Source organism: Lutra lutra, chromosome 10 (assembly GCF_902655055.1).
Source record: "Lutra lutra chromosome 10, mLutLut1.2, whole genome shotgun sequence".
NCBI classification, from domain to species: Eukaryota; Metazoa; Chordata; class Mammalia; order Carnivora; family Mustelidae; genus Lutra; species Lutra lutra.
In genome coordinates this window covers 4,402,248-4,423,560 of record NC_062287.1, presented here as the reverse complement: position 1 = coordinate 4,423,560, position 21,313 = coordinate 4,402,248, and the positions used below count along the sequence as shown (strand labels likewise).

The following is a 21,313-nucleotide window of genomic DNA, read 5'->3' as shown; positions in this document are numbered from 1 at the left end:
ATATTCCTTTGTATGGTAAGCCCTCATTTTGTATATCCATTCTCTGGTTGATGGACATTTGTGTGGTTTCCATATTTTGACAATGATTAATAATGCTGCTGTGAGCATTTGTGTACAGGTTTTTGTGTAGACATGTTCTCTGTTCTCTTGGGTCTTTGCTGAGGGGTAGAATCACTGGGTCATAAGGAACTCTACTTAAGCATTTGGGAAACTGCCTGGTGGTTTTCCATGGTAGCTGCACCATTTCACATTCCCACTAGCAATGTATGATGGTCTCAGTTTTACCACAGAAGAAATGATTTATCTATCTATCTATCTCACCATTACACATACCCTCCCCAATGTCCATCACCCAGCCACCCCATCCCTCCTACTATGCCCCCTCCAGCAACCCTTGGTTTGTTTCCTAAGATTAAAAGTCTCTCTCTCTCTTTTTTCCCCCAAGATTTTATTTATTTATTTGAAAGAGAGAAAATGAGAGGGCACACAGGGGGAAGAGTTAGAGGGAGAAGCAGACGCCCCACTGAGCTAGGAGTCCGATGCGGGACTCGATCCTGACACTCCAGGATCATGAACTGAGCCGAGGGCAGTCGCCCAACCAATTGAGCCACCCAGGCGTCCCAGATTAAGAGTCTCTTATGGTTTCTCTCCCTCTCTGGTTCCATCTTATTTCATTTTTCCCTCCCTTCCCCTGTGATCCTCTGTCTTATTTCTCCAAATTCCTCATATCAGTGAGATCATATGATAATTTTCTTTCTCTGATTGACGTATTTCGCTCAGCATAATAACCTCTAGTACCATCCCATCATTGCAAATGGCAAAATCTCGGGTTTACTGATGGCTGCATAGTATTCCATTATATATATAAATATACACACACACACACACACATACATACATACATACATACATACATACATATACATACCACATCTTCTTTACCCATTCATCTGTTGATGAACATCTAGGCTATTTCCATAGTTTGGCTGTTGTGGATATTGCTGCTGTAAACATTGAGGTGCATGTGCCCTATTGGATCACTACATTTGTATCTTTAGGGTAAATACCCAGTAGTGTAATTGCTGGGTTGTAGGGTAGCTGTATTTTCAACTTTTTGAGGAACCTCCATGCTGTTTTCCAGAGTGGTTGCACCAGCTGGCATTCCTACCAACAATGTTGGAGGATTCCCCTTTCTCCGCATCTTCACCAGCATCTGTCATTTCCTGACTTGTTAATTTTAGCCGTTCTGACTGGTGTGAGGTGGTATCTCACTGTGGTTTTGATTTGTATTTCCCTGATACTGAGTGATGTGGAGCACTTTTTCATGTGTCCTGTTGGCCATCCAGATGTCTTCTTTGCAGAAATGTCTGTTCATGTTAGGAGGAATAATTTCTTAACCAGCTTATGGTGTCTTATTTTTCAAGCCTTATGGATTCAGTAGCTCATTTTAAATTATTTTACAGCAGATGTTTTTCACATCATGAAGAGCGCAGAAAAAGTATATAATAGGCTCTGATCTTGCCAAATGTGGTATTTCTCTAATACATAGTTTATAATAGATTAGACCTTTTGCTCAGGGTCTCTGTTTGCTTATAAAGATAGAATCTTGTTGGTCCATTAGTTATTAGCTAAATATAATAATGGGTATGTAATTATAAATACATACACAGTCTATATAGTTTGCAAGTGATTGATCCCTCTCATATTGTCCATGAAATTTTCCTTGTTTTATAGATGTTTTCATTTCATAAATTCACACATTTATTCATTCCACAAATATTGAAATCCTATTCTATGTAAAGTCCCATGTTAGGCTCTGTTTTTAATGTTTACTCTTAAGCAGATCTTGTTTTCAACAAGCATAGAGTCTAATAGAGAGATGAGATGTCAGGAGTCATTGTAAGAGAGAATGAGCTAAGTTCCAAACGAGAAGCTTGAGCGAAACCATTCTGCTTCTGATGTAAGAGAGGTTGTTTCTACCTGAGAGGGTAGAGTTGGTGGCCAGGAACGATTTCCTAGAGAAAGTGACATTTGAAAAGCATCTCTCCGAAAGCATAGGACTGAGCCATGGTAGGATTAGAGAAAAGCGCATTTTGTCTGCAAATAAATTATAAGGATAGCATATGTGCTTAGAACAGAGGGGTTTGGTTTTGTCAGGGGTATGGTGGAACTAAAGATGCAGAGTGTGCAGTGAGATTGGATCCTGGGAATGGTGTCTAGACTGCATGTTTTACAAAAGGAAAATGACCACAACCTTAACTATTTTACAAAATAACAGAGGTAGGTTTCTTAGGAAGAAACTGAGAATGCCCTGGGGATTATTTATTTATATACTATTTATTTCACGAGAAAGAAAGAATTGTAAGGTAGCAATGATTGCAAATTTACATGCCTTGATTTTTCACTCTATTTTTCTCATCCATAATAATTTATCTTTTTAAATTACCTATATGGTTTATAAAAAATTTTCCTTACATCATTGTTTCTTAAGCTTATCCAGTAAAAAATGAAATCATCTTGGTTGCTTGTACAAAAGTAGCACACTACAATTTCTATAAACATTTCATGTCCTATTTCATAGACCATGTATTTTTTTAGATTTATCTCCTTTTTGTTCACCATATGTTTTTCCATCGTAGATCATCCTTCTGGATTTGTTTTCCTTTTTTCCCCCAATATTGATATATTTTGTGTGTGTGTGTGTGTGTTAGTTTATTGTTCATAAATGCTGTTGGCTTGTGTTTATCTCATTAGCATTTTTAGAATATAGCTTTTTCTGAATGTACCATTCTAGGATGACAGTGTTTCTCAGTCCATCTGAAATATTATTGTATTGTCTCTGTCTCCTGTTGTCTCCTTCATTTGCAGATTTCTCTTTACTCTTACAGTCTTTGTCAAAGCTGGGTATCCTGTAGGTTCATTACAAGTATCTAGTTCTGGATTTCCTTGTATTTTAATTTCTGGACAGATACTGTGCTTGGTAATGTGGGTTGATGTTTTCCATTTGTCAGTAGATTCACAATCATTGGTGCTACATATATTACCTTTACTTCTTTTCTAGTCTCTCCTCCAGGTACTCTGGCTAGAGTTAGTTTGATTTTTCACATTTTTTCCTTAAATATCCTTTGATCTGTCTTCCATATTTCCTATCTTTGTGTCTCCCCATGTGACATGCTGCAGAATTTTCAGGTCTGTATTCCAGTTCTAGTTTATCGACTTTTGGGGGTGGCATCTCATATTCCCTTTCACCCATCTGCCCTTTGGTTTTGTTTAAATTTCAACCATTGTATTTTTCAATTATAAACCTTATATTTTTTTCTTTTTTTAAACCATCCTAGTCAGTTTTGGTCATCTCTCATTGCACGGTTGTGATGCTACCCTTTATTTCTTTAAACATTTCATACCTGTTTTGTAAGACTAAGTCTGAGATTTCAGTATCTGATGTCCTGGGTGGTCTAAATCTATTTTTCATTTGCTCATTTGTTTCTTCGAAGCCTCATTTCTAGTGGTTAGTTTCCCCGAAGATTTTGTGATTGTTGACTCTTACCTTCTGTTGGATATTATTTTATTGTGAAGAGGAACTTGGAGCCTGAATGCAGTGTGTGTTCCATATGAGAGAAGGTTTGTGTATTTCCACAGGCACCGTGGGGCCATGGCAGACTGGGACCATTGAAACCCCTTTGAGGGTCTCTGGTATAAGCCAAGCATCTCAGGTTCCGCCCCCCATCCCTGCTGCTAATGGAAAGCTGCGTCTCCAGACCTTGGTGACAGTGTTGATGTTTGCCCACCCGCTACTTTTTCCTTAGTTTGCACATGTAGTTCACAGTGAAGATTTTAGCTCAAGATGATGGCTTTTATTTTCGCTGAGGCCCCTTGGAGCTTTACTTCACCTACTTCTTTAAGCAGTGTTATGAAAATTATGTTTTGTACAGGATCTACTTTTTTTTCTTCTCCAGATACTCTTTTAGAACCTCAAAATTGGCCTGCTGCTGAAAGCTGAGTGATAGATCATTGTAGCCCAGTAGCAACATGGGAATTACCAAAATAGTTCAGTCAACATAAATGAGACAAACCGGAATATTTTCGAACAAACATGCACTAATTTGGCATTTTAATTTGTCCAGTTTTGTTACTTATCCCAATTCTTGCTAGCTTGTGCCTTTTGGATATAACCCAAAATATTGTATTAATAAAATATTTGAAATGTTCCTGTTCTACAGAAGGAATAGCTAGGCCACTGGGAGACTAGGATACTACTAGTGGATAAGTCTTCTTGAAATTTCTATTCACCTTATTTTAATATGCTTTGGAATGTTCAAAGGAAGTGAAAAAAGGAATTTGGTCCATTGAGAAACCTGAGATCTGTGAAGTCAGGCCAAAAATGTCTTACATCCATTCTTCCATTAGGTAATAGAAATTTTTATCCATTTATGCATGATTCCTTTCATGTCAATTTATTTAATAATTTTGTTGGTATTTGTAGATTGCTCACTATATGGCACATACTATCTCATGTGGTAGAAAACACAGGAAATTGCCCTTAGAAGTCTCTGTACTATAGATCTTGCATTCTGTTCTCAAGACAGACATAAACAAGGAGGAGTAGGAAGACAGTGTGGGAGGATGGTGAGGGCTGCGGAGAGCAGTAAATGTGGCAAGAGGAGTAAAGTATCGTGGACCTTAGATAACAGATGGATAGAGGGACTTACTGGTTCTGAGCGCTTTACTAATGAGCCTTAGAACCTGGTCTGACATGTCACGGCTGGAACACTCCCATGGTTAGGGGAACAGATTGTTTAGGAAGTTGGTGTTATGTGTTCAGATGTGTCCTCCATAAAAGAGGAGTTAGAGGCCGCGCCCCCGGCACCTCAGAATGTGACTGTATTTGGAGATGGAGTCCTTACAGAAGTAATCGAGTTAAAGTGAGGTCATTAGGGTGGCCTTAATCCAGTATAACTGATGTCCTTAAAGACACAGAAAAGTTTGGACCCAGAGATGGACATAAAGATAGAACAGTTTGGGGGCGCCTGCGTGGCTCAGTGGGTTAAAGCCTCTGCCTTCGGCTCAGGTCATGATCCCAGGGTCCTGGGATCGAGCCCCACATCGGGCTCTCTGCTCAGCGGGGAGCCTGCTTCCTCCTCTCACTCTGCCTGCCTCTCTGCCTACTTGTGATCTCTGTCTGTCAAATAAATAAATAAAAATCTTAAAAAAAAAGATAGACAAGTTTGGAGACAGAGATGGACAAGGAGGATACCACTTAAGGATGAGGGTCATGCTACTCTAAGCTAAGGCTCTACTAGAAGCTAGGAGAGAGGCGTGTAGAGTGGCAGGGCCTTGGGTGTGCAGTTCTGGGTTCCAGAACTCTGGGACACTCAGCTTCTGTTGTGCAAGCCCCTCAGATCAGCAGTACCATGTTACAGTAGCGCTCATGAGCCAATGCAATCAGTAATTCATTGTGATTAAAGCTTCACGGGTGTAAGACAATAGGAGATGACGAGCAAAAGGGTTCAAGGACTGCAGATAGCCCATTGGGAGCCAGGAGTTCTTTATTTAATGAATGTATAATGTCCATTATGTGCCAGTGACTTTTCTGGGTATTTGGCAAATATTAGCCAGTATGCATCCAAATAGCAATCCTACTACAGAGGTTCATCCATTATTTCCATTTTAAAGACGTGGAGTGACATTCTGGTCATGCCATCTCCTTCCCAAAGAGAAGGAAAATGTTTGAACAAACATTACATGACCATGGAGAGATTCTTGGGCCTTGAATAAGAGATTTTCCTGAGGGTTTCCCACACACGTGTAAACACACAGTGTTTTGAAGTCCTGTTTCTGGTGATAGTGGAAGATTCAGGGGAAAAGCATGCCCAAGACAGGGACACCCATGTTCTACTCCCATCTCTGTGTTTCCTTGGCCACATACCTGGGGCACATCACTTAGCCTTCTTCTGTCTCCAGTCTTACACTTGGTCATATTAACTAGATAACTGTAAAATCAAATCAGATAATAAATTTAAATATAAAAATAAACAAATATATATATATATATGTATATATACATATATATATATATGTATATATACACAAAAAGAAATAGTCTCCAATCCATAGTTTGCCCTGGAGATTTTTATTTTTCAAGGAACTATCCCCTCAATATCTCCCAAACAATGTTTTAATTTATATACTGTAAACATTCATATCTAAGAACTCATTTCACTTATTTATCATATACTTGAAAGGCTTTGATACCATCTCACTGGAATGAAAGATACACATGTGATCTTGTTTTAAAGAGTTCAAAAATTGATGGCAATTTATGATCCATGTTGGGTAAGCATAACACCAGCCATAGGTTAGTCCTTTATGCAAAGCTTTGGATTCAGAATTATAAATTGAATTATGTATTAATCTCCAGACTCTTCTTGTAATTCACTTATGGTGTAGAACCTTGAAGAGGGAGTGATATTTACTAGACTGATAGTGAATAAAATCAGGTTGGGTGGGAAAGAACCATCATGAACTCTTTTCTCCAAGGTCATAGAATGAAGGTGGTGTAACTCCAGACAGAGTGGAGATGGGTGATCTTTTACCAAGACTTGGTGTATTAGTCAAGCTGAATAACACTGTGACAATCTTCAAATCCCACTCCCTGACACAGTGAAGATTGATTTCTTGCTCCCATCAGAGGTCTTGGGGTGGGGTAGGTATCTGAGCAGCCGGATTGCAAGAGAGACTTCAAAACTCAGGCTCCTTCTTCTTCCACCATCTTGGATGTGTGTCCTCCATGGTTACAGAGGAGCCGGGAGAGGGAGGACTGGAGAATCACATGGCTAGGCTCACATTCCAGTGGTCATGACTCACTTGCGTGGCCTTAACCTGGCTAGACCCTTTTGTGCTCTGCTGTGATCAGTCTGGACCTTCTTGAGTGCCCTCAACCTGCTATGCTCTCTCTTCTCTCTGGGCCTTGGAACTTACCTTCCTTTACCTTGAACACTTCCTTTGCTGTATGCCAACATCTGTGCTTTTCAAAGGCTTAAACAGCCTCCAAGGTATGCTTCTTCAATTGAATGCTGTTAACTAGGCAAGGAATTCTTACACATTGGTCACGTTCCTGGCGATGTTAACAAAGACAAATATTGATTATGTGTGTCTGAGAAATTTTGTCAGTGCAAAGTCAACCTTCATTGTGATATTTTAACTATGGTAGCATTTTGTGTGATTTGTGAAACTTTTAATTGATGGGACATAACTCATTTAAGTAGAAATCTATTACAGACATTTATGTTGTGTCCTATGTTTTTTACTGTTACTAAAAATGCTACAGTGAATAAAGGGATGTAATTTTAACCCATATCCCATGCCTATTCAGTATCGCTTCATGAAATATATTCTCATCATAATTTCTTCAAAATAATTGCATTATCATTTCTTATTTGTAGTGTGTCTCGAGGCCCATCATCATTACCATTGTCATAATGCTTCATAACAAGAGTAGCACTAATATAATAATAATCACTGAGTGCATGCTTCTGTGGGTACTAGGCTAGGCTCTTTATGCATATTACCTCATTTAAACTTCATCCTAATGCTATTCCATTAGAATTGTTATTATTCCTGTCTTACAGATAAGGTTGCTATGGCCCTGAGGGGCCTTGTGATCTGTCTATGGTTACTCAGCCAGCAAGTGGTGGAACTAGGCTCTAAACTATTATTTTTCGTTTCAGAGGTCTCAGTCCTTTCATCCGTTGCTCCACACTGTGTATGGAAAGACCATCGGTCTGGCCATCCAGGCTCCTGTCAGGGTTCCCTACCTACTGTGCAATCCCTGGACTGAGGCCTCCCTGGTCTCAGCTTTCCTAATTATAGTAACCTGGATTGTGCACTCCTTCCACTGTCAGCAAAATGCAGCAGTGTCTGCAGAAACACTTTGAACCTTGTACAATTCCAAGGGATCGTTAAGAGATATTACTGGGTCGGGGCGCCTGGGTGGCTCAGTGGGTTAAAGCCTCTGCCTTCGGCTCAGGTCATGGTCTCAGGATCCTGGGATCGAGCCTCACATCGGGCTCTCTGCTCAGCGGGGAGCCTGCTTCCACTTCTCTCTCTCTCTGCTTGCCTCTCTGCCTACTTGTGATCTCTGTTTGTCAAATAAATAAATAAAATCTTAAAAAAAAAAAAAAGAGATATTACTGGGTCACAAGTAGGCTTTGTCAAGCAGACCGACGGCAGACATTAAGAGTACACCTGGAAAACCAAATCTCTAGACTAGACAACTAAGCAAACATTGTTCTTGTAAAGTGCGGTGCTGTCCCAATGGGAAAAAAATGTAAGCGAGCCCCTTCATGTCTTTAACAGTGCCATAAAAGTGGAGGGAAATCATTCATAAAGTTGTCGAAACAAGTACTGCCTAGAGCATTTGTTGAAACAGCTTGTGATTCACCTTCGATTAATGTACTCGTGGGCTTCTTGATGTCCTAGTCCCTGAATGTCCTGTTCCTTTCTGCTTTATCCAGAACACATCTTCTGGCACTGACTATCCCCGGCAAGGCTATCCGTGTATGTTGAGCACTCTGGTTCGATTCCTTGCCTGTTCACCACTGTGCCTGGCGCCCTGACGTGAGCTGTCCTCCCCATGTGTCCTTTTCTTCATTTACTTGCACAAGATGGATGGATTGGACAAGATGACTTTTGAGACTGTAGTTCCCAAGTCTAACCAGTTTTCAGAATCACATCTAGGTCTTGTTAAAAAAAAAAATCAATTTCTGAGCCCAAACACTGGGGGTTCTGATTTAGGACCCTTGAGGCAGGATCAGAATCACAGTGAGGTTCCCTGGCAGTTACTGAAGGCTGTTTTGTGCCAAATATTGTGCTCAACATGGTCTGTGGGATTTTCTGTCTCATTACAAGGGTTTGGGGTAAATGCTATTCTCATTCCCATCATGAGCTACGCTGGGTTTTTAACTGCTCGCTCAGTCCTTACAGTCTCTAGGGGCATGCTTGTCTTTCAGATCGTATCCTTACTTATACGTATGTTGTACCTATAGGTTCTGAACCTGAGAATCCTGGAGATCTGACTCTTTGTTCATTGTTTCCATGCTGTTGCCCTTTGCTTGAGCATTTCATGTAGAGAGTCTGGAGAGCCTTAGATGGGGAGCGGTTAGCTGCCCGTGACTGAGGACCACGCCAGCCTTCTCTGAGAGTGCGGCTTCAGCTTGGAGCGTGTCATCAGGCTCCCTAAGCACATGTCCCAGGTTTCAGAGTCCCCAGAGCAGTGCCCTCTCCTCTGGCCTCTGAGGGCAGCTTCTCTCTGCCCCTCTCAGGGATCCAGCTCAACATCTCAATTTGTTGTTGGCTTGCTTATTTCCTTTGTTTAGATTTGCTTGTTCCATTTTCTGGTGTGCATCCATGAGAGCATCCTTGGAAACCTCTCCTGCTCTCCTAAGAGATCACCACTGTCTCAGCAGGGTGTTTTCATCATGACCTACTTGTTCTGTTGCAGGAGGGGTCCTCAGCTCTCCATAACCTGTCCATTCTTTCTTCTTACTTTTTTTAAACATGTGTCTCTTCTGATAGAGTGTAAGCTTCTCGAAGATAGAGACCTTGATTCTCTTAAACTCAGTTCTGTCTTTAGTACTGAGTAAAGTTCCTACACATAATACTCTCTCAAACCTTCTGTGTGACCTTGTTAAAAGCAAAAACTTCTCTGTGACCCAAATACCAATCCATTTCTTACCCACAAAGAGACGAAAAATGGTGTATGGATCAAGTGATGGATTGAATCTCGGTGCCGTGAATATTTTATTTTATTTTATTTTATTTATTATTTGAAGGAGGCACAGCGAGAGAGGGAATGCAAGCAGGGGGAGTGAGAGAGGGAGAAGCAGGCTTCCCCCCGAGCAGGGAGTCTGATGTGGGCTCGATCCCAGGACTCTGGGATCATGACCTGAGCCAAAGGCAGATGCTTAACCACTGAGCCACCCAGGCGCTCCTCAGAGGCATGAATTTTACTTCAGTGCCGTGGTGCCCAACACATTAGCTAGTTGCCTTATGTAGCTATGTGCAATTTAGTTTAAATTAATGAAAATCAAGTAAAAGTTAAAATTTAGTTCTTTGGTCATCCTCTTGTCATCATCTCAGAAAGATCTCCTGGATAGCAATCCTCTATTATCAAGGTTTCAATAATCTGTACAAAAACTAGATTCTGCAGCTGTCCCTATGTGTTTTGCCATGATATACGCTCTATACTGGGCAACTGCCCAGTTATTGCATTAGGAAATTCCTTCTGTACGCCAATATCCTTAATTCTGCTTTTCCAACAGTCCCAATTCTCAGTATGTAACAGCGGGTTTTGCCAACCTGAGTCTAAGCACAAACCCTAGTTATTTCCTTTCAGTGTTAAATGCAACTGAGTCAAAATGCAGAACAGTATTTCTTTTACTAAATACAGCCACCCTTGATCTTCTGCTCAACCTCTGATTCGTAAGAATGAAGTGAGGTATGGGAGAGCAAATATTTTAACATAAATGCACACACACAATCGCATCATAAACATAAATAACATAGAATTGAATAATTGGAAGTTAAGGTTTTGGGTTTTTTTTTTTTTTTTCCCGAGGCCTTATCAGAATATTCTCATGTTAAGTGGGCTGGGTAAGGATGGCTAATATATTTTATATATTTTATTAATTTGTGCTGTGTTACCATGGGGAGGTTCCTTCACCCTTATGTAACGAGTTAGTGCTTTGTGCAGGATTATTTTTGTACCATTTCCTTAAAGAGAGTATAGAATTTCCCATCTTTACAGAATATTTTAGTGGTGGTTCCAAAAATTTACTTCAGCTTTCTGAAGTGTAGTTTCATCAAATCGTTATCTAGGAATGTAACCAAAATCTCCCATGGGACGTGAAAGGGGCAGTGTGGTGACAGACGTGCCCCAGAGGTGAGGCTCACTGTGGGTGTTAAAGCAAGGAAGACTCAGTGCTGTTCCTCGAATGTGTGTGATTTACTGATTGTGTGAATGTGATGAAAAATAAAATCATTTGCGCTCTTGGGGAGAAAAGGCAGACTCTGCACACTGGGGCTTCAAAACTATGTGTCAATTTCATATTCCCCACATCGTGTGAAATCGTTAAATTAAAAAAAAATGAATCCAAAAGCAGAACATAAGCCTTTTACATTTGGAAAATTTGCACAACAGAATCCCAAAACATTTGCTGATGCACTTCTTTTGACTATGAAGCATAAACCTATTTCCTTTAAATATTATATGAATCCTGCTGTGATTTAAAAAGAAAAGTGGCATCTAATCATGGAACATTAAATTGACTTTGTTATGTGGTTTACTGGCTTATCTATCAAAACAGAATTCAAATCCGTTTGTAGAATGACGTTTTGAGGCAGCAAGAATAGCAATGAAAGTAAATACAAACGCGTGGAGGGAAAAAGCAAGCATTCGTGTGCTAAGCATTTCTATTCTAGGATAAAATGTCCAAAGAGTTATTTTTTTTTTGTTGATTTCATCAATAAACAGTATGAATTTTATTGTATCTTATTTGAGTCTACAGAATAAGTATCATAATTAGCCTCAGATGTTAATATTTCCCCAGATACATATACTTTACTATTTAATTTACTGTTTAATTCACTAAAACTGCAATGATGTTCTGCTTAATTCCTGCATATTTAAAGTGAGTAGCATACTACTGATAGGTCATAGATATTAAGTAAATATTTGTAAAACAGATGAACAGATAAATAAGTGAATGCTTTTAATTTCTTTTATATTTAGTGTACTTAAGAATTTCCATATTCCCTCTTTAAAGAAGAATATTCATTGAAGGAGTCTTGTCAGAGACAATCAAGACAAATTTTGCAATTTTTAAAAATTGTAGCTATTACAAATGCAGATAGGTTGGAATTTTGAAAAACCAATAACCTCCTGGGAGAAAATTGGTTTTATTTCAAAATATTTTATTCCCCTGGATAATTATAGTCTAAGAAAGCATAAACAAGTGAATGATAAAAATAAGCAAAGCAGGAAAATGAGAACTCTGCTATTTTATTAACTGAACAATTTTTCACTTAGCATAATTCCCTATAGATTAATCCACAATTTTGCATACGTCAGTAGAATAGTCTTTACATTGCTAAATAGTATTCTGTGTTAGTTTAACCATTTGCCCACTAAAAACATCTGGATTATTTCCAGTTTGGGCCACTGCAAATATATCTTATGGCTATTGATTTCTGCTTTTATTCCGTGTAGGACATATTATGTATAATTTCAATTTAAAAAACATTTTTTTAAAGATTTTATTTATTTATTTGTCATAGAGAGAGAAGCGAGAGTGAGCACAGGCAGACAGAGTGGCAGGCAGAGGCAGAGGGAGAAGCAGGCTCGCTGCCAAGCAAGGAGCCCGATGTGGGACTCGATCCCAGGATGCTGGGATCATGACCTGAGCCGAAGGCAGCTGCTTAACCAACTGAGCCACCCAGGCGTCCCTAAAAAGCATTTTTTAAAAAAGATTTTATTTATGTATGTATTATGTATTTATTTAGTGTGTGTGAGCAGGGATGGGGTAGAGCGACAGGGAAGGAATCTCAAGCAGGGAACCCACCGAGCATGGAGCCTGACGCGGGGCTTGATCTCACAACCCTGAAATGGTGACCTGAGTATTGTGGTGGGTTTTTTTAATGTGGCCCAGGATATGGTCCGGCTTAGAGTGTGTTCCAGGAGCCCTTGACAGAAATGTGTACGTATTCCTGTTAGGGGGAATCAGTCTGTATCTGGCAGTAACATCCTTTTGGATGATTTGGTTGTTTAAATATGTAGCAGTGTCTCACGGTTACTGTAACCAATTACCACAGACTTGAGAATGTGAAACAATTTATTCTTACACAGTCCTGAAGGTCTGAGTCTGAAATCACAGAGTGGGTAGGGCCATGGTCTCTGCAGAGGGTTTGGGAGAGATCTGTTCCTTGAGTCTTCTGACTCTTGGTGGCTGCTGGTGCTTCTTGGTGTTTCTTGACTTGTAGTGACGTTACTCCCTGTGTTCCTCCTTCCACAGCCTTGTAGGGTGTGTGTGTGTGTGTGTGTGTGTGTGTGTGTGTGTGTGTGTGTGTGTGTTGTATATAATCTCCCTGTGCTTCTCTCTTATAACGGCACTTGGGATAAGCGCAGATGTTGTTATAATTTTTGTTTCATTCGTTATGTATAATTTAGAGGAGAAGGGTGCTCTGTGGTAATTACCCATATTTCTAGTCTTTCTCTTTTTGATTTTTTTTTTCCTTCCTGATGCTCTAAGATTTCTTCTCTTATTATCTTTCTGTCTGAAAATTTTTCTTTGGCCATTCTTTAAGGATAGGTCTGTTAGGACACAGACTTTTAGTTTTTCTTCAGCTGTGTATGTGTTTATTTTCCTAAGTTCTTCAAAAATAGTTTCCCCAGAAGTAGAATTCACATTGGCACTTCTTCTCTTCTGACATTCAGAAAAGTGTGCTCTTTTCTTCTGGTCTCCATCCTTCCAGATGAGAAACGCGGTTCCATTCAAATTTGAGTTCCCTGCAAGTAATGCACCCTTTCCCTCAGGCTGCTTGCAAGATATTTTCTTTGAATTTAGTTTTCAGAAGTTCAATTAGGGTGTGAATTGAAGTGGTTTTCTTTGCAATTACCTTATCTGCAGTTCACATTGCTCACTGAACCTGTGAATTTATAGTGTTCATCAAATTAGAGACTTCTTAAAAATTTTTTAATTTTTAAATTACTTTTCAGTGTACTAGAATTCATTGTTTATGCACCACACCCAGTGCTCCATGCAATACGTGCCCTCCATAATACCCACCACCAGGCTCACCCAACCTCCCACCGCCCGCCCCTTCAAAACCCTCAGATTGTTTTTCAGAGTCCATAGTCTCTCATGGTTCGTCTTCCCCTCCGATTTCCCTCAACTCCCTTCTCCTCTCCATCTCCCCTTATGCTCCACAAGTAAGTGAAACCATATGATAATTGACTCTCTCTGCTTGACTTATTTCACTCAGCATCATCTCTTCCAGTCCCGTCCATGGTGATACAAAAGTTGGGTATTCATCCTTTCTGATGGAGGCATCATACTCCATAGTGTATATGGACTTTTTAGCCATTATGTTTCCAAATGCTTTTTCCAGTCCTCTTCTTCCTCCTTTCCTTCTGGGACTCCCATGATATGAAGTTGGGTTTTTGTTGTTCTTGTTATTCTTCTGCAGGTCGCCGAGGCTCTGTTTATATTTATTTATTTGTGTATGTTGGTCCATTTTCTCTCTGTTCAGACTGAGTAAATTCTCTTGAACTAATTCAAATTTACTGATTCTGTCCCGTCATGTCTACTCTCGTTTTGAGCCCATTCCACAAATTTTCTATTTTTGCGGCATCAGTTTTTTTTTTTAGCTCTGTGATGAACATTTGGTTATTATTGTATCTTTGATTGCTTTACTAAGATTGTCTCATTTTTTGTAATCCTCCAGAGAATTTGTGTTGCTCATCGAAGCATTTTTACGAAGGGGTCTTTAAAATTCTTGACAGATAATTCCAATATCCGATCCATTTCAGCGGTGGCATTGATTGGTGGCCTTCTCTCATTCAAGATGTGATTTTTCCTGGTTTGCATTATGATGTGTGGCTTCCTACTGCGGCCTAGATGGTTTGGCTATTAGGTGAGAAGACAGCAGAGCCTGTTAGAATTTTTTATTTTCACAAGCGGTCGCTCTGTTTGCGTTTGGCAGGCGGGTCCTGGCCTATTTCTTGGGCAGTGACTGCGAGGACAGGGTAATTTGCAGAGCGCGCATGGAGCTCTTCCCACCTGTGGCGTTTATTTAATGTGTCTGGGGCTCCCACTGGCTCTTGTTAATGCTGCTTGAGGGGGAAGAACAAGCTCCCAGAGGCGAGGTGCCCTGGTACCTTTGTGCAAAAGAGGAGGTTTTCTCCCTGCATGTGGGAAACAAGTACTTCCTGCAGGGCGCTGGTGGCAAGATCCTTATTTCTGGTGGTTCCAGCCATGTGGTCCCTCTGGAGGGGTCTTGAGAGCTGGAGAATCTCAAGACCATGAGGACATGCAAGTTTCTCAGGCTGCCCCTGCGTCTGCTAGTTCCCTTCCTTCCCTCCCTCCTTCCTTCCTTTCTTCCATCTCCTGGATCCAGTTCTTCAAAGGGAATGTGACTCTCTGAGAACCAAAGCCCACCAGGACACCAGGGACGTATCATTCTGCCTGTGCTTTTGTGAGTCCTGTCTCACAGATCAGAAATACCTGAAATCACATCTAGAAGTGATCTTGTGTTTTGCTCATGTATGTCGCTGCTGAAATCTGTGTCCAGAGCAGCTTCTGTCCTTTCTCCTGTTGTGGGTATCTTAATGTAATTTTGCCCTCACGTTGGTTTGCGTGTAGAATTCTTGTTGTCCCTAGACCCCCACCTGACACCCTTACCCATCCTGCTGCGCCAGTGGCCGAGAGCATGCCCCCGGGGGCCCGTCCAGCTTGGGTTTAAATACTGACCCTGCTGTTTATTAGCCTGTGCATTCAGAGCAGGTCCCTTACTTCCCTAAATCTCATCTAAACAATGAGGACGGTAATAGGATAAAGTAAACTTTAATAACAACATGTGTGTGACATACTCAGCGCACTGCGTCTCTGGTGGCAGGCACCCAGCGGGTGTGATGGGTTAGCTCAGGGTGCCTCCTCGTCTACATCATTGTCATTTCATCTACATTTTAGAGAAAAACCAAAGCTTGGAAGTAGAGGTAACTGCACCCGGGTCACTCTGCCCACGTACGTGTCAGGAGAGCTGGAATTCGACCTCATTCCTGACCGTTGTGCGTAAGCTGCCAGGGATGGTCTTGCAAGGCCTGAGTCTTGTGGGAGCCTGGGTTAGTCCATGTTCAGGTTATGCAAAAATATAAGAAGGTACAGTTATATGAGCCGGACATACTCAATTTTCAGTTAATTATAGATGACAGTGGAAAGTATTTTTATAAAGCTATCTATGTATAGAAATAAAAATAACCCAGCTAGTCTAATAGAACCTGACCAAGGATGACTTTGAACCCTTTTGCCCTGTCAAATACTCCTTTTTATGATGCTTACCAATTTCTGAAATCTGATAGATTTTAAAAACAGTTCATGGCAGTCTGCTCTTTCATTTCAATTTTAGTGTAGTTTGAGATGCAGTAAAAACTTGGATGTTTCCACTTATGCAGTTTGCCACAAATCTTCTTCCACATAAGACTGTATAGTTTTGCACATTGCTAAATGAACGAATGAGGGTCATGGTGAATTCCTGAGTTTATCATTGTAATGGAACAAAAGCAAATCAAGAGGAATAATTCATGTTATTACCAATTAGAGTAAAAATGCATTTATGGTAGAGAAATGCGCCAAAAAACTCCAGTTGTGTTTGCCCATTTATTAAGGAAGGGAAAATGTTTCTGGTGAAAAACATAAAACAGGGCAGTTATTCACAGTGTACATTAGGGCTTCTTTTATGTGTTGGTATTCCATGGGGCAGGAGGTAAGTAGTTACTTTTTTCCTCTCAGGCTCTGCTGATTCAGAGATTTTTTTAAAAAAAAGGAAAGAAAGAAAAACAACAACTAATGGCCACATATAGATCAAGAACCTATTTATGTTTTATATTTTTGAGCTAGGAATATGAGATGTTTGACTCAGCTTCTTTGTGAGTTAAATGAAAACACTAGTTATTATATACAGCAAATAATATGTAATGTTATTAGTGTGTATACACATAGGCTGATTCCACGGTTGACATAAAAAGAGAGATGGACAGGGGCGCCTGGGTGGCTCAGTGGGTTAAGCCGCTGCCTTCGGCTCAGGTCATGATCTCAGGGTCCTGGGATCGAGCCCCGCATCGGGCTCTCTGCTCGGCAGGGAGCCTGCTTCCTCCTCTCTCTCTACCTGCCTCTCTGCCTGCTTGTGATCTCTCTCTGTCAAATAAATAAATAAAAATCTTTAAAAAAAAAAAGAGAGAGATGGACAAAAAGAAGAGGGTCCATTTCTGATGGGACACGCGGAGGGTGATGCCTCGGAAGGGGAAGCAAAGCGAAAGATGCCATGAGGACAGAAGTGGGGAGAGTGCCCCGGGGAGAGGGAGACAGGCAGCAGGACAGACGAAGACCTAGTGGAGAGAGGATCCTGGAAGGAAGTGTAAGTCCACAGAACAGAAGGGAGAAGGGAGAAGAAAGCTCGATGGAGAGGAAGAACAACAACTAGAAATGGGAGGGGACAAAGAGAGACCACACACAAGTCTAAATCCCTGATCATCGGACGTTTGCTTTTACCTTAAGTCTGAAGAATTAATTGAATATGCCCAGTTATGAGCTACCATGTTGAACATTTTGTGTATCTTCTTATGACACCTTCACCATCCCAACAGTGGGAAAGTGTGTGTCATTAACAATACCCTTCCCCCGGAAAGCATACTAGGCACATTGGAAACAACCTGGAAATTCATCTCATAAGAACTATTTCTGTCTGTAGTCAGACCCAGCCTGCAGGCATGGGGCCCACCTTGCGTGGTGGGTATGGGCGGGGAGGCCTGGAAGTGTCTCCGCACACGGTTCTCACCCCCCCATCCTGTGGTGTCTCTGAGAAGGGGGCTCTTCTTTTATCTTTTTTTTTTTTTTTTAAGATTTTATTTATTTATTTGTCAGATAGAGTGAGCACAGGCAGACAGAGAGTCAGGCAGAGGCAGAGGGAGAAGCAGGCTCCCTGCTGAGCAAGGAGCCCGACGCGAGACTTGATCCCAGGACGCCGGGATCATGACCTGAGCTGAAGGCAGCTGCTTAACCAACTGAGCTACCCAGGCGTCCCGCTTCTTTTATCTTTTTATGCTTATCACCCAGAACAGTGCGAGTGAAGAGAAAGCAATAAATACCTCAACGAACAGATGAGAGTATTATGTACCGGAGGAGGAAATACTAGCAGAAACTTCACATGAGATAAAGTGAACATTTCATTTTCTAAAAATTATAGCATCAAGCAAGGACTCAATTTTATTTCCTTGCCTGTATTGGATTCTGGTGAATGGTACAGGGTGGGGGGAGACAAAATACGACCTAGATGTAGTCCTCAAGAATCCAAATGTGTGTGGTTTTACTGTGTGTTTCTTCTATGGCTCTCGTTTCATCAACCAGCCTAACTACTTCATGCTTAGGAAGAATAAAGGAAAATGGGACGCTTGGGTGGCTCAGTGGGTTAAGTGTCTGCCTTCAGCTCAGGTCATGATCTCAGGGTCCTGGGATAGTGTCCAGCATCGGGCTCCCTGCTAGTGGGGAGCCTGATGCTCCCTCTGCTTGTGAGCTTGTGCTCTCTCTTTCTCTCTGACAAATAAATAAGATCTTTAAAAAATATTTTGAAAAAAAAAAAAAAAAGGAATGCGCTCAATAAATATATTTTCCATGTGGCAGTGGAAGACGACTTAAGTTAAATGATGGGCAGTCTTAGCTGGTCAACTACTGGGCTGTCCTTTCTAGGTCATTCCACCACTGTCCTCTCCAAGTGTGCTGAGACACCTTATTCTGACCCAGATCACGATATTTGTGTAGCCACATCCTAAGTGCATTTCCTTTCCTGCGGCTGCTCCTTGCCTCGGAGGGCCTGGGAGGGCACTGAGCTGAGAAAGAATCAATCTGTTCCCTAATGGAAAACACAAAACCTCAGCCCCCCAAGTTCTCCAGTCAAAGAGCATGGAAAGGGAGGACCAATTTAAAGTATTACTTCTTCAGATTCTTTATCTTCTTCTTCTTCTTTTTTTTTTAAGATTTTATTTATTTATTTGACAGAGACACAGTGAGAAAGGGAACACAAGCCAGGGGAGAGGGAGAGGAAAAAGCAGACTTCCCACAGATGCAGGCTTGATTCTAAGACCCCAGGATCATCACCTGACCTGAAGGCAGACGCTTAACAACTGAGCCCCCCAGGCGCCCCTCTTTATCTTCTTAACTGAACTCCTTCAGTGCTCTTCTGATGTGGGGGTTTATTTTCAGCTTATAGTGAACATGCTAGCTGACTGATAGTTACTTCCTAATCATACTGACTTTGGGGCGCCTGGGTGGCTCAGTGGGTTAAAGCCTCTGCCTTCAGCTCAGGTCATGATCCCGGGGTCCTAATCATACTGACTTCATCACATCCAGTTTTGATTTTTATTTTTAAGAGCAAGTGAATTGTCCCCTGCTCAAGAAGTATTACATATTCAGAGGTCTACAGACTGTTTGAAAAATGACTTACATAAGGTCAAATAATTATTTTGATTTATTTTAATCTCCTGGACTTTTTTCCCAAGTGTTATTTTAATGACAATTGAATATAGTTTTGTGACAGATGGATTTGTCCTGATTTTATTATTAAGCAAGTTGAAGGGTGTTAAACTGACTCATGAGCCCATTTCGTGATGTGCCTGAGTGTAATTTCATTTTGAATAAAAATGTTTCCCAGGTTCATTTCTAGTTGATCTCACTCTTTGTTTCATTGTTGTCCTTAAAAAGTGGCAAAGTGGGGCACAGTAACAAAGATGTCCATTCAGAACTGTGGATTTCACACAGGCTGTAAGCCACATTGAAATTTGCTCCTACAACTGTAGAAATGCAGCATAGCTCATGGTACATTTCTCGTTCCTCCTCTTTGTCAGATAGTAAGTCAACTTTGTTGTGAACCTACTGCGTGAAGAGCACAGATTAAAATTTCATGTTCATTCTGCAGGTGATGGAGGTCAAAGGACAAATGATCCATGTCCCGGAATCCAACTCCATCTTATTCTTGGGCTCACCGTGCGTGGACAAGCTGGACGAGCTCATGGGCCGGGGGCTGCATCTCTCAGACATCCCGATCCATGACGCCACCCGAGACGTCATTCTGGTTGGCGAGCAGGCAAAGGCACAGGATGGCTTGAAGAAGAGGATGGATAAATTAAAGGCAACTTTGGAAAGAACTCACCAGGCCCTGGAAGAAGAAAAAAAGAAAACAGTCGACCTTCTATATTCTATTTTCCCTGGTGACGTCGCCCAGCTCTTGTGGCAAGGACAGCAGGTGCAGGCCAGGAAGTTTGACGATGTCACCATGCTCTTCTCGGACATTGTTGGCTTCACGGCCATCTGTGCCCAGTGTACCCCCATGCAGGTGATCAGCATGCTGAATGAACTGTACACCAGGTTTGACCACCAGTGTGGATTTTTGGATATTTATAAGGTAAGGATATATAAGCATATTATAAGGTAAAGGGGTTTAGTTACTTGTGTGTGTGTGTGTGTGTGTGTGTGTATTATTACTATTGACACATAATGTATTATTTGTTTCAGGGGTACAGGTCTGCGATTCGTCAGTCTTACAATACACAGCGCTCACCACAACATGTCCTCCCCAGTGTCCATCACCCACCCACCCCATCCCTCCCACCCCCCTCTACTCCAACAACATCCACAAATATTTTTTAATCATAAATTACCTTAAATTGCAAGAATGCAGTTTTCTTTTTTTCTTAAATTAAACTTGGTAGTAAAGGATGGAAATCTCTGTAGTTTAGAAGTCTTACCCAGAATACAGGTATTTCTGTTTCATGAGTAAATTTCCATTATGGGTTAGCTGATCGTATTGACATACCATAGGTAACTGAATCATAATATTGCTCAGTAAGGCAAAAGGCTGTAGAGCTAGTGCTCTACTAGTTCTCTACTAGTTCATTATTATTACAGAATTAAATTGCTGAGTTCTAGGCAACTTTTCACAACATAATTAGTCTTTCTTAGAGAATAGGTTTCCAATATAAACTAAGAATTTTCATTTGACAGTTAATAAGAAGTAAGTTATGTTAAAATATGCATTGCATTATCAGTTAAGTGATGATTAATCAGTGTTTTGCACTGCGTTGTCAGATAAAGAAGGTCCCTCTAATTCTGAAGGAACACTTGTAAATATTCTAGCTGTTACCAAATGACCAGTGGTTTTTAGTGGAAGCACTTTAATTTTCCAAGCTAAGGAGTATAATAGATTTGAAAATGGGTATCCGTTACCACTTTTTGAGTCTGATTTGGTGAACTCCTAAGGAATTTCTTACTAGAATCAGAGCAATCTCTTGAATAATTCAGCCTCATATCTACCTAATGAATAACTCTGTAGCTTTACATAATTTCACGTGGATTACACAATGTTGGGGTATATACATATATGTATTTTTTTTTACATGTAAAGGATAGAAAGTGCTTTTAGGGCAAACAGTAGTGAACTGTAGCCTGCTCCTTTTTATAGTATGATCTATACATAAGAAGACTTGGAAAGG

At 40.8% G+C, this 21,313-nt stretch overlaps 1 protein-coding gene across 3 annotated transcripts in view; it reads left to right on the top strand.

Moving 5' to 3' along the window:
* Positions 1 to 21,313, top strand: part of GUCY1A2 (guanylate cyclase 1 soluble subunit alpha 2) — a 315,001-nt gene that overhangs the window by 167,395 nt on the left and 126,293 nt on the right. For all 3 annotated transcript variants that reach the window (XM_047693759.1, XM_047693758.1, XM_047693757.1), the window contains exon 5: positions 19,741 to 20,226. In XM_047693759.1, coding sequence (XP_047549715.1) covers positions 19,741 to 20,226 — 486 coding nt within the window. The remainder of the gene's footprint in view (positions 1 to 19,740; positions 20,227 to 21,313) is intronic.